At 43.9% G+C, this 19,919-nt stretch overlaps 1 protein-coding gene across 1 annotated transcript in view; it reads right to left on the reverse strand.

Moving 5' to 3' along the window:
• Window positions 1–19,919, reverse strand: part of SLC30A8 (solute carrier family 30 member 8) — a 123,843-nt gene that overhangs the window by 12,641 nt on the left and 91,283 nt on the right. Inside the window, exon 8 of the mRNA XM_044294795.1 lies at window positions 8,524–8,661. Within this exon, the coding sequence (XP_044150730.1) occupies window positions 8,524–8,661 (138 nt within the window). The remainder of the gene's footprint in view (window positions 1–8,523; window positions 8,662–19,919) is intronic.

Below are 19,919 nucleotides of genomic sequence, written 5' to 3' on the forward strand. Positions count from 1 at the left end.
AACTGTATATAAGGTGCCATGGAAAATTTAATACAAATCCATTCTGTTTTACTAAGGAAACATTATCCCTTCTGCGTGCTATTATTTTTTGCACTTTTCTGTGCTATTAAATCTCTACATAATTTGTGTACTGTGACATCATACAGGCATTCTACTTGCATGTGACATCACTGTTTGTGTAATTCCACTGTTGTAGCATCACTTTATCCTTGTATTGTGACATCGCTGTGTGCATTAGCCCAATTCTGTGACATTAATGTGACTTCACTATGCACATTATTCCACTATTATTACATCGCTATGTGCATGTTTCGTGTTCAATGTGTCCCTTATCCCTGTGCATTAGGGCTCATGCCCACAAAGGTGCGCCGCCCGTTCCGTGCATCGGAACCACAAACTGCAGTCCCCTAAGCATGGGCACCGTCCGGTGTGGCTGGCACAGACGGATACAGACCCATTCCACTTAAATGGGTCCGTGATCCGTCCTCACCGCTTATTGACCTGTATAAAGGTGCGACAGCGAGCAAATAAAGCATACTTGTTGCAGCACCAAAATAATAATTTCTGTTCATCAGATGGTCCTATGAAAACAGGGATCTACTGCCCAGAAACAGTTAATCTGTATGGGCACCAGCAATGTCAGTAGCGATCACTCGTCCCCGTACAAATGAGGTGATAGATGCATAGAAATCATCGATCAGTCAGGCAATTATTGAGAATGAACGGCTCCTTCCTGATAATTGCCTGAAAAGTCATCCCATAGAAAGGGGCCTTTAGAGAGAAATTTTGCTCCCCGCAGATAACGGCCTTCCTGTGATGATAAGAACGTCAGACTCTGTGATATACATTAGTAGAGTGGCTGTCATGTGAATTTTTACGGTAATATACTGTATTTAGATAATTGTATACAGCTCATTAAACCTCAACTTGTATGAGTCTGACCTGGCTTTCAGTTGTACGGATAATAAGCGCGTGGACCTGAGCTACTGGTGCAAACCGTTTAAATTGCTAATTTTAAATGCTTTCCTGACGGCGAAACAGAACACTTTGTGGGCAATTTGTGAAGCTTTGCGCCTGAATTAATGACTTAATTACAATTAGTTGTACCTAGCAACTCTCCATTCTGGCCATGTCCTTTCTAAGCTATTTATATGGGGAACAGATGTTCCCGTCATCCAGGTCACTTTCCTTTGGTTATATATTACATTAATATCTTGGAAAATATTCTTATCTCTTCATTGTCTATGAAGGTTGGGGCAATGCTGCTTCTCTAAAGCAATCCCATCCAGATGCAAAATGTTTATAGAGTTTTTTTGTTTATTGTTTTTTTTTTTTTAGGGGGGGGGGGGGGGGGTGAGGGGTCGTTTTTGTTTGTTAGTGTTTTATGGATCCAAAATTGAGCCGGCAGTATGAAAATATACTTAGTCCTGTGAAAAGGTAAAAGTATGTGCTGATTTACAGATGAACCCTATTAAGGAATATTTGCAGTGCCGAAAAGATGCAGCATAGAGTAGTATTGCTAGGATTGCAAAGGTCAGTGTGAAAGGGCAGGATTTAGGATTGGAGCACCTTGTGTTATTGTGACAGGGCAGAGTGTCCTTAAATTGGCTGGCCGTCACATCTTATCTCATCGCAGTGGGGTTCCAGACGCCAAGTCAGTGATGCAGAGTGGGAGGCTGGTGACAACATCCAGTCAGGCAGAAGAAGGCACCGGCACCAGCTGGTTTAGAAATCACTTTATTGATTCAACAAATGATGCGTTTTAGGGACACCCCCTTCTTCAAGTAAAGTTGGAGATATCTAAGGAAGAGGGTTTCTCTGAGATGCATCACAATAAAGTGACTTCTAGACCACTCGTGGCCGGCACCCGTGACTTCTTTTGCCTGACTGGGGGTTGTCACCAGCCTCTCTCTCTGCATCATTATTGAATACTTGTCACACTAAATGCTTCTGAGTTATAATTTGAATTAGTTAATAATTATTACTGCATTATGAATAGTTTTTCATCTCTGCATTTCATATCCTACAACTTTTTTACTTTTCTATCAACTTTTTGTTTGTGAGAAGGGCTGTGTTGTAATACCACCATTTTCAGGTACATCTAATGGATTTAGAAAGAAAAGTCAGCAATTTCACCATAGTTTTTTGGGGTTTTGTTTTTATGGTGTTTGCCATGGTCTGTAAGTGACATAAAACATTTATTATTTGTATGGGTCAGTAGGATTAATATAATACCAAATTTATATATGTTTATTTATAAAAAATTTTCAACTTTTGCACAAAATTTCTTTTCTTGCCTAATTCAAAGATCCATCTCATTTTTATTTTTTGTGAGTGAGCTGCATTTTTATTGGTGCCATTTTGGGGTAACATACAATGTTTTGACCACTTTTTATTGAGATTTTCATCTGATTAAATGAACAAAAAATGATTTTTTTTAACCATTTTTTCAGTGTCCCACTAGGGAACTTGAACATGCTATCCTCTGAGAGCTCATATAATTCATTGCAATACTTCTGTATTGCTGTGTATTAGTTTGATGATATAATGTTAATTTCCAGTTACATCTGGGATCTCTCCTGCAGGAGTTCTTCTTCTTCTTTTGCTTCCTACATTGAATGTCAGGTCTGGTTTATAGTCACTACTAGTGATGGACGAACATCTGCCGGTTTGGTTCGCGAATGCGATCGCCTGAACGCGATAAAATGTTCGCGAACCGCAAGTTCGCGGCGGGTCCCATTCATTTTAATGGCAGGCGAACCTGAAAAACCTTCAGCTCATATTTGCAGCCAAGAAATAATTATTAGAAGTGCACAAATAGTCCCACAACATGGACAGTGACATACTAGATCTATTTTTCGAATTTGTGATCTCCATTCATTTTTTTTCTCAATACGAAATATTGGCAATTCAATTTTCGCGTACGCGCAAGCGTAACTGCACTATACAGTACCCAAATGCACTATAAAGAAAGTATATTGGTATATAACACCCCGCTTCAATCAGTTTTTTTGGGGGGGTGACTGGTATATCACACCAGTAGAAATTATTTGTTCCAATAACGCTTGTCCCTCTATTTACCCGCTGTATCGCAGCAGAACCGCACACAACTGCCGCACAATACAAATACACTATAATATACTTTCTGTACAAGGAAGGCAATCCATTAGAATATACATAAAGATAAAACGTAACCTTTAATCATTTTACTATGAGGGTCCATTCACACGTCCGTAAGTGTTTTGCGGATTCGCAAAACACGGACACCGGCAATGTGCATTCCGCAATTTGTGGACCGCACGACGCCGGCACTATAATGGAAAATGCCTAATCTTGTCTGCAATTGCGGACAAGAATAGGACATGTTCTATTTTTTTGCGGAAATGGAAGCACGGATGCGGAAGTGCGGATCCGCAAATGCAGATGTGGATCTGCAAATGCGGACAGCACATTCCGGCCCCATTAAAAATTAACGGGTCTGCATCCGTTCCGCAAAATTGCGGAACAGATGCGGACCCATTTTGCGGACGTGTGAATGGAAAAGATATCCCTCAAAATGAAAATATATTAAATTATTAAAGTTAACAAACAAGCATAGATGTGGTCGGCAATAACAAGTGCTCGGCGGCACTAAATCAGGTGCTCGGCGGCACCAAATCAGAAACCATATGTCCTACCACAATCCGGGGGGCTCCAGTGCACATCCATGAATCCCGGAGGGGAAGCAAAAAAAAACATCCATCCCTGGGCTAGATGATGATATGGTATTGAAGGACAGGGTGGGCAAAGAACTGTCCCTGATATTGCCCTACAGGGGGTGCTATTCTGGCCCTGATAGCCTAACCACAGACCACCCGCCCTGATAAGAGCGACCTCGTCCGGAACATTACCCTATAAAAAAAATGGCCCTAGTAAGCCCCTAGGCCCCTGACTTCCAGGTGATCACTATATAGATCTATATGTTTTTGACGCATTATAAAAGTATATTATAAGCATATCGCACCCCTCAGTATGTCACACCTATCGATAGCACACCTATACCAGTCCTTAAAAGGACTTTTGTGGCCCTATTAGCTAGCGTTTGGTGTCCCTAACAGCCTGTCCCTGCTCCACACAGTAACCTCTCCCTACACTGGCAAAACACTGAATGTAAAATGGCGGCCAGATCAGGTCTATTTATAAGGTAGGGGGTACGTCCATGTGCTGAAATGTCTCAATTGGCTGTCCTGTACCACCTGATGGATGTGTCATGGGTCAAAGTTCTTCACAATGTAAAAGAATATGGCGGGCGCGAATTTCTCCATATGTTCGCATGTTCGGCGAATCGCGAACACACAAAAAACGACCGCCGGGCGAACCGCAAGGCCATCTCTAGTCACTACTACCACTTTTACAACCATTTTTTCAACTTAATTTAAGCAATGTTACGGTAAATAGACTTGGTTAAAAATCTCCTGTTGTTTTGTGTATGCAACTCCTATATGTGTTTATGTTTCACCATGGTTACAGACTACAAACAAACCCTGTGTAGTCTGATCCAGCAATTATATGTTACTCCCTTCCACCTAGTTCTTACTAACATTACATTCCATAATGTACTAATCTGGTTAATGAGAGGAGCACAGCAATCCTCACGAACACCACAGGGTATCAAAATTCAAACATCAGAGATCAACCTACAATGAGCAGCGGATGGGCGCTCCACATCATGGGCTAAACCAGACATCCTGAGTGGTGATGTAGTCCAATATTGTAAACTTCTGGGTAATCTAACTTCTGTTTGACATGATCAGCAGACGACTTTTACGACGAATGGGTCTTCTCAGTCATAGACAGTTTCTATGTTGTACTACTGACAAACCGATGAAACTAATAACACGCAGGGTAGAAGATAAATACCACAGTAATGATATATTGGGCTACACCTTCCACTGTGAACAGAATCATCCACATCATCATAGTTTCAGCATTTTGGATATTGTAATTTCACAAACAGGAGTCTGTGTTATTCGGCTACCATGATAAAAATTCATGGCCACGATAATTTGAATATTGGGACAAATGTACGTTCCTTGATATTTGATCCTGAACTTTCACACTAGTGGTATACTTCAGACATGACTGTACTGATATCAAGACTGATCATGCAATGGAGAATTTGTGATGTTGGTAGTGGACTTAACTAGTACTAGTCATATATATTTCATTTTTACACCCCTCCCCCCTTACCTTTGCAATTAGCTTAATTTAGGCATGTCTAGGGCAATGCTGTTGAGTGGGGTCACCATTATCAGGGTACCCGCTCAGCAGTTGTCAGGGAATTCTAGGGTGACCTACCAGGGTTAGTACTGACCTCCGAGTGCTGTTATTGTGTGCTCCACCTGCCAGTCTCCCATAGCTGCGCCCCTGACATTGCACATTTCTTTGCACCCTACTTCATTACTACAATCGTAGCTCTGTACTAAAGTGACCTAAAGAACACCTATTCGTGTGTCTCAAAATAGTGCAAATAAATAGTAAAATATGTGACAGACAGTCAATATTACCTCCTGCAAATATTTATTTAAAAAAAGACCTGGACATGGTTTAGTGGGTACAGAGTTTTTAACATTATATGACACCATTAATTGTGGCAAAAAATAACATGATGACAAGTTAGATCTTTAATATAGAAGTAAATCATTTCATCCCCTTGTTTTCCCCTGTGTCCCTCTAATGACCAATGCCTAGGTGGTGAAACAACGTTTCAGGGGTGACTTCGGGCCATTTCGTGTTGGTTCATAATTATTGTGGGGTAAAGAAGCAGAAATTGTCCAGTTTCTCAATGTTGATATTCTGCAACAGTGTGCTAAGCGAAACATAACTGGCCTGTGACCTGAAGAGTAAAATGATCTAATTGGCAGAACGAATGAAAATATGTGAATATTTACTTTAGGTCGCCCAGTTTGCTTAAAGGGGTTCTGCAGTTTGTTTAAACTGATGATCTATCCTCTGGATAGATCATCAACATCTGATCGGCGGAGGTCCGACACCCGGGACCCCCCGCCGATCAGCTGTTTGAGAAGGCAGCGGCGCTCACTGTTTACCGCTGGTTCAAGTGAACGGAGCTTAGCCGCGCCCGGGCAAGTTGATACTAGTCGTGACATCACTGGGCCAGCGGTAAACAGTGAGAAGGCTGCGGCACTCCTGGAGCGCCGCTGCCTTCTCAAACAGCTGATCGGCGTGGGTCCCGGGTGTCGGACCCCCGCCGATCAGATGCTGATGATCTATCCAGAGGATATATCATCAGTTAAAACAAACTGCAGAACCCCTTTAATTTATCCTCTGATCTATTCTGTTAGGTGTCTATCAAGAAAATACCTTATTGGTTCAGAAGGTTCCAAAGCACTCTCAGTCACCATCAGCAGAATTCCTACAGAATTTGGTGGACTCTGTTGTGGTTTCTATCGTTTTGATGGGAAGATTTTCACTGCATGTTGTCGTTGTTACACCCCATGTCTGCTAGAATCTTGCAGTCCAGGTAGAGGATGAGTGCCACATCACTCACATAGCCTCTTCACAGGCCAGCTGCAGGCTGAAGCTTGGCTGCTAGGCTTCTTTCTGTGTGTATATTAGTGTCTAGCCATTGGCTTACTCCTTGTAGCACTTCAAGGGTTAATTCCTCTTTTTGCTTTGTGTTCAGCTGTTTGACTACTGATCACCAAAAAATTAGGACAAAAATCTTAACGTAGTAAATATAAATAAACTTTATTGACAATGTAAAACTACATACATGATGGTAAAAGAGGCAGCACAAAGGTGGAACACAAAAGAGAGGAATAGGACCCAAGGAGGGGCTGGGAGGTCAGCACACCAGGAATCAGGGAAAAAGAAAAAAAAAGATAATCAGGTGCTGATCACCGCGTTGGGTCAGGAGGCGGCTGAGAGATCGACACACCACTCAGGGTATGCTTATCAATTCTCCTTTTTAATCACCAAGTCTGTTTATCCTCACATGTGCCTCCATTTCCTTTTGTTTGGGGCTTATTGCCCTGAGGTATCTTGGTGATCAGCACCTGATTATCCTTTTTTTTTTTTCCTGATTCCTGGTGTGCTAACCTCCCAGCCCCTCCTTGGGTCCTATTCCTCTCCTTTGTGTTCCACCTTTGTGCTGCCTCTTTTACTATCATGTATGTAGTTTTACATTGTCAATAAAGTTTATTTATATTTACTACGTGAAGATTTTTGTCCTAATTTTTTGGTGATAGTTTAGGCTCCTTGTGGGTCGGCAATTTTTGAGATTTTTTTTTCTGTCCGGTAATAATTTGGTAGCTGTTTGACTACTGAGCTCATCAGCCCTCCTATATATATTGGGCTGTTTGTTCCACCTCGTACCTGAGCAATAGATTACTTTTTGTTTCAATTGCATGCTAGACCCTGTAAAAGAGCTTTAATCTGTTTTTCTGACTGTTTACCAACTTCTGCTTGTTTCCTGGATTCTGACTGTCTGTAACCTGACCTGACTTGTGTATTTTCACTGTACTAATCCTGAGCTTCCTGCTATGACATTTGGACTGTTCCAAGGATTTACACGAACTCTGCCAACCCTGAACTCTGCTTGTTTCCTAACTGTGTATTGCCTCATCTCTCTGCGCTTGGCACCGTTGTCTCTAATTCCTATGGGTCAGCAGCCAACTACACATGAGCTATTAAAAGTGTTAGCAGCCTGGCGGCTCCCCTGCAGCGTGCACCAGATCCAAGTATAGAGGTTGAAGGGTGAAAACACCCTGGATAACAACCCCACGGCTAGCCCAAAGTTCAAACCAGTTGGTTGGCACAGTGGGCCACACTCACTGCCTATAACAAAGAGTTATTTGTAGTGAATCATCTCCAGTCATGGGTTATTTGTAAAGAACCATCTTCAGTCATGGGTTATTTGATAAATGATATCCAGTCATGGGTTTTTGATGGATCATCTCCAGTCATTGGTTATTTGTAAATGATTATCTCCAGTCATTGGTTATTTGCAATTCAGCATCTCCAGTCATGAATTATTTGATGGATCATCTCCAGTCAAAGTTTTTTTGATGGATAATTTCCAGTCATGGGGATTTGTTTGTAATGGATCATCTCCAGTCCTGGATTATTTGTAATGGATTGTCTCCAGTCATGGATTGTTTGTAATTTATTATCTCCAGTCATTAGTTATTTGTATTGGATCATGCGCAGCCATTGTTTTTTGTTTTGTTTTGTAATTGAACATCTAAAGTCAAGCATCATTAGTGGTGGATCATGTCCAGTCTATTTGCAATGGATCATTTCCAGTCATGGGTTATTTGTAATGGATCATCTATATCTAAATCCACATTAAATGAAATAAAAAATTCTAATAGTAGGTCCAATACTTAATGTTATCAGATAAACACTTAGCAGGAGTCCATGCTAATCATCTTAAATCATTTTCCTGTGATGCAGAAATATCGGTTTTCTTGGAACATTGGAACCGTAGCTGTTGAGCTTACAGAAGACAACGTTTTTAATCACCTGGTTCATAGCAAAATATGCACTCCGGATTCTGTTCTTCAGCTGGTTCAACTTGAATGGTGACTGAATGGAAGGGGAAGTTGTCAAATAAGTTCTTTGTTACATCCTTTAAAATTCTCATAGATTCTTCACAGACATCTTAAAAATGATAAATAGCACAGATTATATTATATAGTAAATAGGGTTAAAAAAAATGAGCACAGCCATGATAAACAGAAGCTATGAGGCCTGTGTGAACACATTAATTGTAGACTTTTAAACTCTAGAGAGATAGTAAGCTGTTCTTGCTTTTTTCCAGAAGCAGCACCACTCTTGTTCATTGGATATACAGGTCCTTCTCAAAAAATTTGCATATTGTGATAAAGTTCATTATTTTCTGTAATGTACTGATAAACATTAGACTTTCATATATTTTAGATTCATTACACACCAACTGAAGTAGTTCAAGCCTTTTATTGTTTTAATATTGATGATTTTGGCATACAGCTCATGAAAACCCAAATTTCCTATCTCAAAAAATTAGCATATCATGAAAAGGTTCTCTAAACGAGCTATTAACCTAATCATCTGAATCAACTAATTAACTCTAAACACCTGCAAAAGATTCCTGAGGCTTTTAAAAACTCCCAGCCTGGTTCATTACTCAAAACCGCAATCATGGGTAAGACTGCCGACCTGACTGCTGTCCAGAAGGCCATCATTGACACCCTCAAGCAAGAGGGTAAGACACAGAAAGAAATTTCTGAACGAATAGGCTGTTCCCAGAGTGCTGTATCAAGGCACCTCAGTGGGAAGTCTGTGGGAAGGAAAAAGTGTGGCAGAAAACGCTGCACAACGAGAAGAGGTGATCGGACCCTGAGGAAGATTGTGGAGAAGGACCGATTCCAGACCTTGGGGGACCTGCGGAAGCAGTGGACTGAGTCTGGAGTAGAAACATCCAGAGCCACCGTGTACAGGCGTGTGCAGGAAATGGGCTACAGGTGCCGCATTCCCCAGGTCAAGCCACTTTTGAACCAGAAACAGCGGCAGAAGCGCCTGACCTGGGCTACAGAGAAGCAGCACTGGACTGTTGCTCAGTGGTCCAAAGTACTTTTTTTCGGATGAAAGCAAATTTTGCATGTCATTCGGAAATCAAGGTGCCAGAGTCTGGAGGAAGACTGGGGAGAGGGAAATGCCAAAATGCCTGAAGTCCAGTGTCAAGTACCCACAGTCAGTGATGGTCTGGGGTGCCATGTCAGCTGCTGGTGTTGGTCCACTGTGTTTTATCAAGGGCAGGGTCAATGCAGCTAGCTATCAGGAGATTTTGGAGCACTTCATGCTTCCATCTGCTGAAAAGCTTTATGGAGATGAAGATTTCATTTTTCAGCACGACCTGGCACCTGCTCACAGCGCCAAAACCACTGGTAAATGGTTTACTGACCATGGTATTACTGTGCTCAATTGGCCTGCCATCTCTCCTGACCTGAACCCCATAGAGAATCTGTTGGATATTGGGAAGAGAAAGTTGAGAGACGCAAGACCCAACACTCTGGATGAGCTTAAGGCCGCTATCGAAGCATCCTGGACCTCCATAACACCTCAGCAGTGCCACAGGCTGATTGTCTCCATGCCACGCCGCATTGAAGCAGTTATTTCTGCAAAAGGATTCCCGACCAAGTATTGAGTGCATAACTGAATATAATTATTTGAAGGTTGACTTTTTTTGTATTAAAAACACTTTTCTTTTATTGGTCGGATGAAATATGCTAATTTTTTGAGATAGGAATTTTGGGTTTTCATGAGCTGTATGCCAAAATCATCAATATTAAAACAATAAAAGGCTTGAACTACTTCAGTTGGTGTGTAATGAATCTAAAATATATGAAAGTCTAATGTTTATCAGTACATTACAGAAAATAATGAACTTTATCACAATATGCTAATTTTTTTAGAAGGACCTGTATCTGGTACTACGGCTCAGCACCATTCACAAACTGTGAATGAGCTTCAATACCAGATAATCTATAGACAAAAATAATCAAACAGGTGGCGGCTCACCAATCCTTTCCATATACAGGACACAACGACTTCATTTAAAGTGCATTTACATCTTCAGATAAGGTGCATCATCACAATTTCCTTGCACAAATTCATATTCATTAGGCCTCATGCACACGACAGTATTTTTTCACTGTCCGCAAAACGGGGTTCCGTTGGTCCGTGATCCGTGACCGTTTTTTCATCCGTGGGTCTTCCTTGATTTTTGGAGGATCCACGGACATGAAAAAAAAGTCATTTTGGTGTCCGCCTGGCCGTGCGGAGCCAAACGGATCCATCCTGAATTACAATGCAAGTCAATGGGGACGGATCTGTTTGACGTTGACACAATATGGTGCAATTGCAAACGGATCTGTCCCCATTGACTTTCAATGTAAAGTCTGGAGTCCCTTTTATACCATCGGATCTGAGTTTTCTCCAATCCGATGGTATATTTTAACTTGAAGCGTCCCCATCACCATGGGAACGCCTCTATGTTAGAATATACTGTCGGATATGAGTTACATCGTGAAAACTCATATCCGACAGTATATTCTAACACAGAGGCGTTCCCATGGTGATGGGGACGCTTCTAGTTAGAATATACTGTGAACTGTGTACATGACTGCCCCCTGCTGCCTGGCAGCACCCGATCTCTTACAGGGGGCCGTGATCAGCACAATTAACCCCTCAGGTGCCGCACCTGAAGGGGTTAATTGTGCGTATCATAGCCCCCTGTAAGAGATCAGGGCTGCCAGGCAGCAGGGGGCAGACCCCCCCTCCCCAGTTTGAATATCATTAGTGGCCAGTGCGCCCCCCCAGCCCCCTCTTCCTCCCTCTATTGTAATAAGAACATTGGTGGCAGTGTGCAGGCCTCCCCCGGCCCCCCTCCCTCCCTCTATTGTAATAAGAACATTGGTGGCAGTGTGCGGCCTCCCCCGGCCCCCCCCCCCCCCCAATCATTGGTGGCAGCGGAGTTCCGATCGGAGTCCCAGTTTAATCGCTGGGGCTCCGATCGGTAACCATGGCAACCAGGACGCTACTGCAGTCCTGGTTGCCATGGTTACTTAGCAATAGTAGAAGCATCATACTTACCTGCTGGCTGCTGCGATGTCTGTGTCCGGCCGGGAGCTCCTCCTACTGGTAAGTGACAGGTCTGTGCGGCGCATTGCTAAATGAACTGTCACTTACCAGTAGGAGGAGCTCCCGGCCGGACACAGACATCGCAGCAGCCAGCAGGTAAGTATGATGCTTCTACTATTGCTAAGTAACCATGGCAACCAGGACTGCAGTAGCATCCTGGTTGCCATGGTTACCGATCGGAGCCCTGACACCAATGTTCTTATTACAATAGAGGGAGGGGGGGCCGGCGGAGGCCGCACACTGCCACCAATGTTCTTATTACAATAAAGGGAGGGAGGGGGGGGCGGCGGAGGCCGCACACTGCCACCAATGTTCTTATTACAATAGAGGGAGGGAGGGGGGGCCGGGGGAGGCCGCACACTGCCACCAATGTTCTTATTACAATAGAGCAATTATGGCAAGAGAGAAAAGGGAGAGGCGCTCATAGGGTAGTAAGTGATGATAAGCAGATAAACGTGATGGATTGAATGTGCTCACCTATGAGTGTTGTGCAGGTGTAAGCGCACAACAGGTTAGAAACACCAAAGGTTGGGAGGGTGAGGGAGGTCCGTGCTGCCGGTACCCGTTCAGTCCCTTTGGATGGAGTTGCCAAAAACTCCTAGGGAATGTTAGGGGCGAGAAGAGTGATTTGTGTCCGAAAACACACGATAAGGTACCTCTTTGGCGCACAGGGACGACCACAGTTTCAAGGTTTTTTGGTATAAATACTATTTATTGTTCAGTTGACAACGCGTTTCGGAGTTTATAACTCCTTTTTCAAGTCTTGGGGGCGCCAACAGCAAGGGGCAACAGGCAAAAGGTGGCCGGGTGGCTGATGTGTGCTGCTGCTGTGTCTGGCGTCACACCTTTTGCCTGTTGCCCCTTGCTGAAACGCGTTGTCAACTGAACAATAAATAGTATTTATACCAAAAAACCTTGAAACTGTGGTCGTCCCTGTGTGCCAAAGAGGTACCTTATCGTGTGTTTTCGGACACAAATCACTCTTATTACAATAGAGGGAGGAAGGGGGGGGGGGCGGGCGAGGCCGCACACTGCCACCAATGTTCTTATTACAATAGAGGGAAGAAGGGGGGGGGGCCAGGGGGGGTGCACACTACCACCAATGTTATTATTACAATAGAGGGAGGGGGGGGCCGCACTGGCCACCAATGAAATTTTAACTGGGGAGGGAGGGGGGTCTGCCCCCTGCTGCCTGGCAGCACCTGATCTCTTACAGGGGGCTATGATACACACAATTAACCCCTTCAGGTGCGGCACCTGAGGGGTTAATTGTACGGATCACAGCCCCCTGTAAGAGATCGGGTGCTGCCAGGCAGCAGGGGGCAGTCATGTACACAGTTCATTGTATATTCTAACTAGAAGCGTCCCCATCACTATGGGAACGCGTCTGTGTTAGAATATACTGAAAAAGCTTTTATGCAGACGGATCTTTGGATCCGTCTGTATGAAAGTAACCTACGGCCACGGATCACGGACACAGATGCCAATCTTGTGTGCATCCGTGTTCTTTCACGGACCCATTGACTTGAATGGGTCCGTGAACCGTTGTCCGTCAAAAAAATAGGACAGGTCATATTTTTGGGACGGACAGGATACACGGATCACTGAGGCGGATGACAAACGGTGCATTTTCCGAGTTTTCAACCGACCCATTGAAAGTCAATGGGTCTGCAGAAAATCACGGAAAACGGAACAACGGCCACGGGTGCACACAACGGTCGTGTGCATGAGGCCTTATCCATATAAATTGAAAAAAAGCTAATCCATTAGTATTTATCCATTCAAGGAGCCAGTTCAGTTCAGGCTGGAGAGGCAGCGTGCTCACACACACAGTCTATGACTTTTAGGGGGTCACGCCCCCTTCCTCAGGCCACCTTGGCTCACCAATCTTACTTGATATATGGAAGGATTTATAGGTGCACAAAATTAAAATGATAAATAAGCTCAAAAGACACTGGCTCACCAAAAAAATCCCTTTTGTTTTAATTACACTGAGCAAAAATATAAATGCAACACTTTCGGTTTTGCTCCCATTTTGCATGAGCTGAACTCAAAGATCTGAAACATTTTCTACATTCACAAAAGACCCATTACTCTCAAATATTGTTCACAAATCTGTCTAAATCTGTGTTAGTGAGCACTTATCCTTTGCCGAGATAATCCATCCCACCTCACAGGTGTGGCATATTAAGGTGCTGATTAGACAGCATGAATATTGCACAGGTGTGCCTTAGACTGCCCACAATAAAAGACCACTCTGAAATGTGCAGTTTGATCACACAGCACAATGCCACAGATGTCACAACGTTTGAGGGAGCGTGCAATTGGCATGCTGTTGCCGTGTAATGAATGCTCATTTCTCTACCTATAAGCCGTCTCCAAAGGCGTTTCAGAGAATTCGGCAGTACATCCAACCGGCCTCACAACCTCAGACCACATGTAACCACACCAGCCCAGAACCTCCACATCCAGCATGTTCACCTCCATGATCGTCTGAGACCAGCCACCCGGACAGCTGCAGCAACAATCGGTTTGCATACCCAAAGAAGTTCTACAAAAACTGTTAGAAACCGTCTCAGGGAAGCTCATCTGCATGCTTGTCATCCTCATTGGGGTCTGGACCTGACTGCAGTTCGTCGTCATAACCGACTTGAGTGAGCAAATGCTCACATTCAATGGCGTCTGGCACGTTAGAGAGGCGTTCTGTTCACGGGTGAGTCCTGGTTTTCACTGTTCAGGGCAGATGGCAGACAGCGTGTGTGGCGCCGTGTGGGTGAGCGGTTTGCCGATGTCAACGTTGTGGATCGAGTGGCCCTTGGTGGTGGTGGGGTTATGGTATGAGCAGGCATATGTTATGGACAACGAACACAGGTGCATTTTATTAATGGCATTTTGAATGCACAGAGATACCGTGACAAGATCCTGAGGCCCATTGTTGTGCCATTCATCCACGCCCATCACCTCATGTTGCAGCATGATAATGCACGGCCCCATATTGCAAGAATCTGTACACAATTCCTGGAAGCTGAAAAAATCCCAGTTCTTGCATGGCCAGCATACTCACCGGACATGTCACCCATTGAGCATGTTTGGGATGCTCTGGATCGGCGTATATGACAGCGTGTTCCAGTTCCTGACGATATTCTGAAACTTTGCACAGCTATTGAAGAGGAGTGGACCAACATTCCACAGGCCACAATCAACAACCTGATCAACTCTATGCGATGGAGATGTGTTGCACTGCATGAGGCAAATGGTGGCCACACCAGATACTGACTGGTTTTCTGACCCCCCCCCCCAGTAAGGCAAAACTGTGCACATTTCAGAGTGTCCTTTTATTGTGGGCAGTCTAAGGCACACCTGTGCAATATTCATGCTGTCTAATCAGCACCTAGATATGCCACACCTGTGAGGTGGGATGGATTATTTCGGCAAAGGAGAAGTGCTCACTAACACAGATTTAGACAGATTTGTGAACAATATTTGAGAGTAATGGGTCTTTTGTGTATGTAGAAAATGTTTCAGATCTTTGAGTTCAGCTCATGCAAAATGGGAGCAAAACCGAAAGTGTTGTGTTTATATTTTTGCTCAGTGTGTATATTTGTAAAAAGTGTATAAATAAATACATAAAAATCTATTAATCAGAACATAAAAAAACATGTATAAATCCTGGTTCAATGGTTTATCACAGGGCCCTTGCAGTTAACCAATAAATAGCAAACAATAAAAATGATAAAATATATTACACTGGAGCTATATAAATTGGTAGTTATATCGTATTGATAGGACAATGCGTCTTCCACAGGTTATCAATGTTCTATGATCCTTCAACATAACATAGGTGCGTTATTCCATATGCTATTGCAGTCAGGGCCGGTGCCACCCATAAGCAGAGTAGGCCACCGTGTAGAGCGCACTCTTGCTGGGGGTGCCGACGCTCTGGAGTCTCTGGCCGCAATAGAAGTAACAGTAGCAGACTGCTACTAGCAGTGGCGTTGCAATGCTGCTATTTTATGTTTTGCATATGAGAACATTTTTACAATTAAATTTTTTTAATTAAATGTTCTATTTTACTATTTTTATTATTTGGTCGAAAGGCTGATTGGGGGAGGGGGGATTGTAACGGAAATGCTTTATAATATCTAAAATTAGCTGGTCAAGTAAAATGTTGCATGCAACAATCATTAAATAGGTGGCCGACAAAAAAGGGGCGGGTCAGTCCTTGTATCATATGAAATGACGTACCAATAGCGACAAATAGTTCTTATATTGCACAGTGTCCTGCTTGCATATAAGGCTACTTTCACACTTGCGTTCGGAGCGGATCCGTCTGCATTATTCTTTCCCAAAAAAGTCTAAATCTAAGTCAAACGGATCCGTCCTGACTTCCATTGAAAGTCAATGGGGGACGGATCCGTTTACAATTGCACCAATATTGTGTCAGTGAAAACGGATCCATCCCCATTGACTTACATTGTAAGTCAGGACGGATCTGTTTGGCTCCGCATCGCCAGGCGGACATCAAAACGCTGCAAGCAGCGTTTTGGTGTCCGCTTCCAAAGCGGAATGGAGGCGGAACGGAGGCAAACTGATGCATTCTGAGCGGATCCTTATCCATTCAGAATGCATTGGGGCAAAACTGATCCGTTTTGGACCGCGTGTGAGAGCCCTGAACAGATCTCACAAACGGAAAGCCAAAACGCCAGTGTGAAAGTAGCCTAAGACGTTTTTTCATATATAGATTTCCAAACAGTTGAGTTCCAAATGCAACATGTAGGAAGGCGCAAGGGTCCGTCATTGACGGAAGGTATGTGTCACCAAGGTTACCAAACCTACCTGCCATTCAAAAATATCCAGCCCATAAGTCTGAATAAAACCGCTCCAGTAAGCTACACTTTGCTAAAACAAATACTGATTTCTGGATTCTCTTGTATAATACAAGGACTGGCACACTAAGGCTACTTTCACACCTGCGTTCGGTGCGGGTCCGTCTTGTATCTGCACAGTCGGATCCGCACCGATAATGCAAACGCTGGTATCCGTTCATAACGGACCCGTTTGCATTATTCATAAAAAATAAATTAAAAAAAAGGATCCGTCTTGACTTACATTGAAAGTCAATAGGGGACGGATCCGTTTTCAATGGCACCATATTGTGTCCGTGAAAAACGGATACGTCCCTATTGACTTACATTGTAATTCAGGACGGATCCGTTAGGCTCCGCATAGTCAAACGGTCACCAAAACGCTGCAAGCTGTGTTTTAGTGACCGTCTAAAAAACCCAACTTAGTACGGAGACCAAACGCAGCCAAATTGATGCATTCTGAGCAGATCCTTATCCATTCAGAATGCATTGGGGCGGAACTCATCCATTTTGGACCGCTTGTGAGAGCCCTGAAACGGATCTCACAAGCGGACCCAGAAACCCCAGTGTGAAAGTAGCCTGACCGATTCAGTTACATAGTGATCTTACAGCTAGCTATTTGGCTCACATACAAATAACGCGCTGCATCTGAATAGGACTTTATACAGGAGTTATATCTGAGCAGACGAACCACTTTGCATGCAGTACCTGGCAATTACCTGTAATAGCATCCGGAATAACGCACCTATGTTATATTGACGGATCAAAGGACACTGATAACCTGTGGAAGACGCATTGTCCTGTTAATACAATCTAACTATTTACTATTTACAGTGCTTTGAAAAAGTATTCATACCCCTTGAACTTTTCAAAAAAAATTCACATTAAACCCACAAATTTAAATGTATTTTATTGGGATTTTATGTGATAGACCAACACGAAGTAGCAAGTACAGTATGTGCAAAGTGAAAAGAAAATTATACATGATTTTCAAAATGTTTAATAAATACAAATATGGAAAGTGTGACGTGCTTTTGTATTCAGACCCCCAGCTCAACACTTTGTAGGAACACCTTTCGCTGCAATTATAGCTGCAAATCTTTTGGGGTATGTCTCTACCAGCTTGGCACATCTAGAGGTTAAGATTTTTGCCTATTTTTCTTTGCAAAATCCCTCAAAGCTCAGTCAGATTGGGTGGAGAGCGCCTGTGAACGGCAATTTTCAAATCTTGCCACAGATTCACAATAGCATTTAGGTCTGGACTGTGACTGGGCCGTTCTAACACATGAATATGCTTTGATCTAAACCATTCCATTGTAGCTCTGGCTGGATGTTGAGGGTTGTTGTCCTGCTGGAAGGTGAACCTCCGCCCCAGTCTAAAGTCTTTTACAGCCTCTGCCAGCTTCTCTTCAGTGATGAGCAGCATAGGCAATATTCGTTTTCGCAACATTTCTCAAATTTGTGGCCTAATATTCACCATAAATTCACAAATTTAAGAATTCATGATCTCCAGTCATTATTTTCTTGGTTGCGAAAATCGGCAATGTAATATGCGCGTATTGCACACGCAATACCGGCGTGGGTCACTTTTTCTACATTTTTCAAGCTGCTAGAAGTTTCCTGAGACTGGAGAAAATGCACAGTACAGTAATCCCTATCACACTACCTAACACCCTGCACTGGAACCAGCTACACTATATCAGGATATAACCTACACTAACTATCTGTATTACCATATTTTTTGCCTTATAAGAAAATAAGAAAAAAAAAAATTTTGAACCAAAAGGTGTGCTTTTGGTGGGTTTTGAACTAATGGTGGTCTGTAGAAGATGCTATTATGGGGGATCTGTGGATGGCACTGTTATGGGGGGATCTGTGGATGACACTGTTATGGGGGGATCTGTGGATGACACTGTTATGGGGGGATCTGTGGATGACACTGTTATGGGGGGATCTGTGGATGACACTGTTATGGGGGGATCTGTGGATGACACTGTTATGGGGGGATCTGTGGATGACACTGTTATGGGGGGGATCTGTGGATGGCACTGTTATGGGGGATCTGTGGATGGCACTGTTATGGGGGATCTGTGGATGACACTGTTATGGGGGGATCTGTGGATGACACTGTTATGGGGGGATCTGTGGATGACACTGTTATGGGGGCATCTGTGGATGACACTGTTATGGGGCATCTGTGGATGACACTGTTATGGGGGCATCTGTGGATGGCACTGTTATGGGGGCATCTGTGGATGGCACTGTTATGGGGGGATCTGTGGATGACACTGTAATGGGGGGATCTGTGGATGACACTGTAATGGGGGGGATCTGTGGATGACACTGTAATGGGGGGGATCTGTGGATGACACTGTAATGGGGTGGATCTGTGGATGGCACTGTTATGGGGGGATCTGTGGATGACACTGTAATGGGGGGATTTGTGGATGACACTGTAATGGGGTGGATCTGTGGATGGCACTGTTATGGGGGGATCTGTGGATGACACTGTAATGGGGGGATCTGTGGATGACACTGTAATGGGGGGATCTGTGGATGACACTGTAATGGGGTGGATCTGTGGATGGCACTGTCATGGGGGGATCTGTGGATGACACTGTAATGGGGGGGATCTGTGGATGACACTGTAATGGGGGGGATCTGTGGATGACACTGTTATGGGGGCATCTGTGGATGACACTGTTATGGGGGCATCTGTGGATGACACTGTTATGGGGGCATCTGTGGATGACACTGTTATGGGGGCATCTGTGGATGACACTGTTATGGGGGCATCTGTGGATGACACTGTTATGGGGGCATCTGTGGATGGCACTGTTATGGGGGGATCTGTGTACGACACTGTAATGGGGGGGATCTGTGGATGACACTGTAATGGGGGGGATCTGTGGATGACACACTGTTATGGGGGATCTGTGGATGACACTGTAATGGGGGGATCTGTGGATGACACTGTAATGGGGTGGATCTGTGGATGGCACTGTTATGGGGGGATCTGTGGATGACACTGTAATGGGGGGATCTGTGGATGACACTGTAATGGGGTGGATCTGTGGATGGCACTGTTATGGGGGGATCTGTGGATGACACTGTAATGGGGGGGATCTGTGGATGACATTGTAATGGGGGGATCTGTGGATGACACTAATGAGGTGGATCTGTGGATGGCACTGTTATGGGGGGATCTGTGGATGACACTGTAATGGGGGGATCTGTGGATGACACATATATAGCATCTTATGCTATATATGTGTCATCCACAGATCCCCCCTATAACAGTGTCCCTGTGTAAATAATGAATGACCCCCAATACAGGAGGTGGGAGTCGGCAACTGGTGTTGGAATGGCAGT

Source organism: Bufo gargarizans, chromosome 5 (assembly GCF_014858855.1).
Source record: "Bufo gargarizans isolate SCDJY-AF-19 chromosome 5, ASM1485885v1, whole genome shotgun sequence".
Taxonomy (NCBI): domain Eukaryota; kingdom Metazoa; phylum Chordata; class Amphibia; order Anura; family Bufonidae; genus Bufo; species Bufo gargarizans.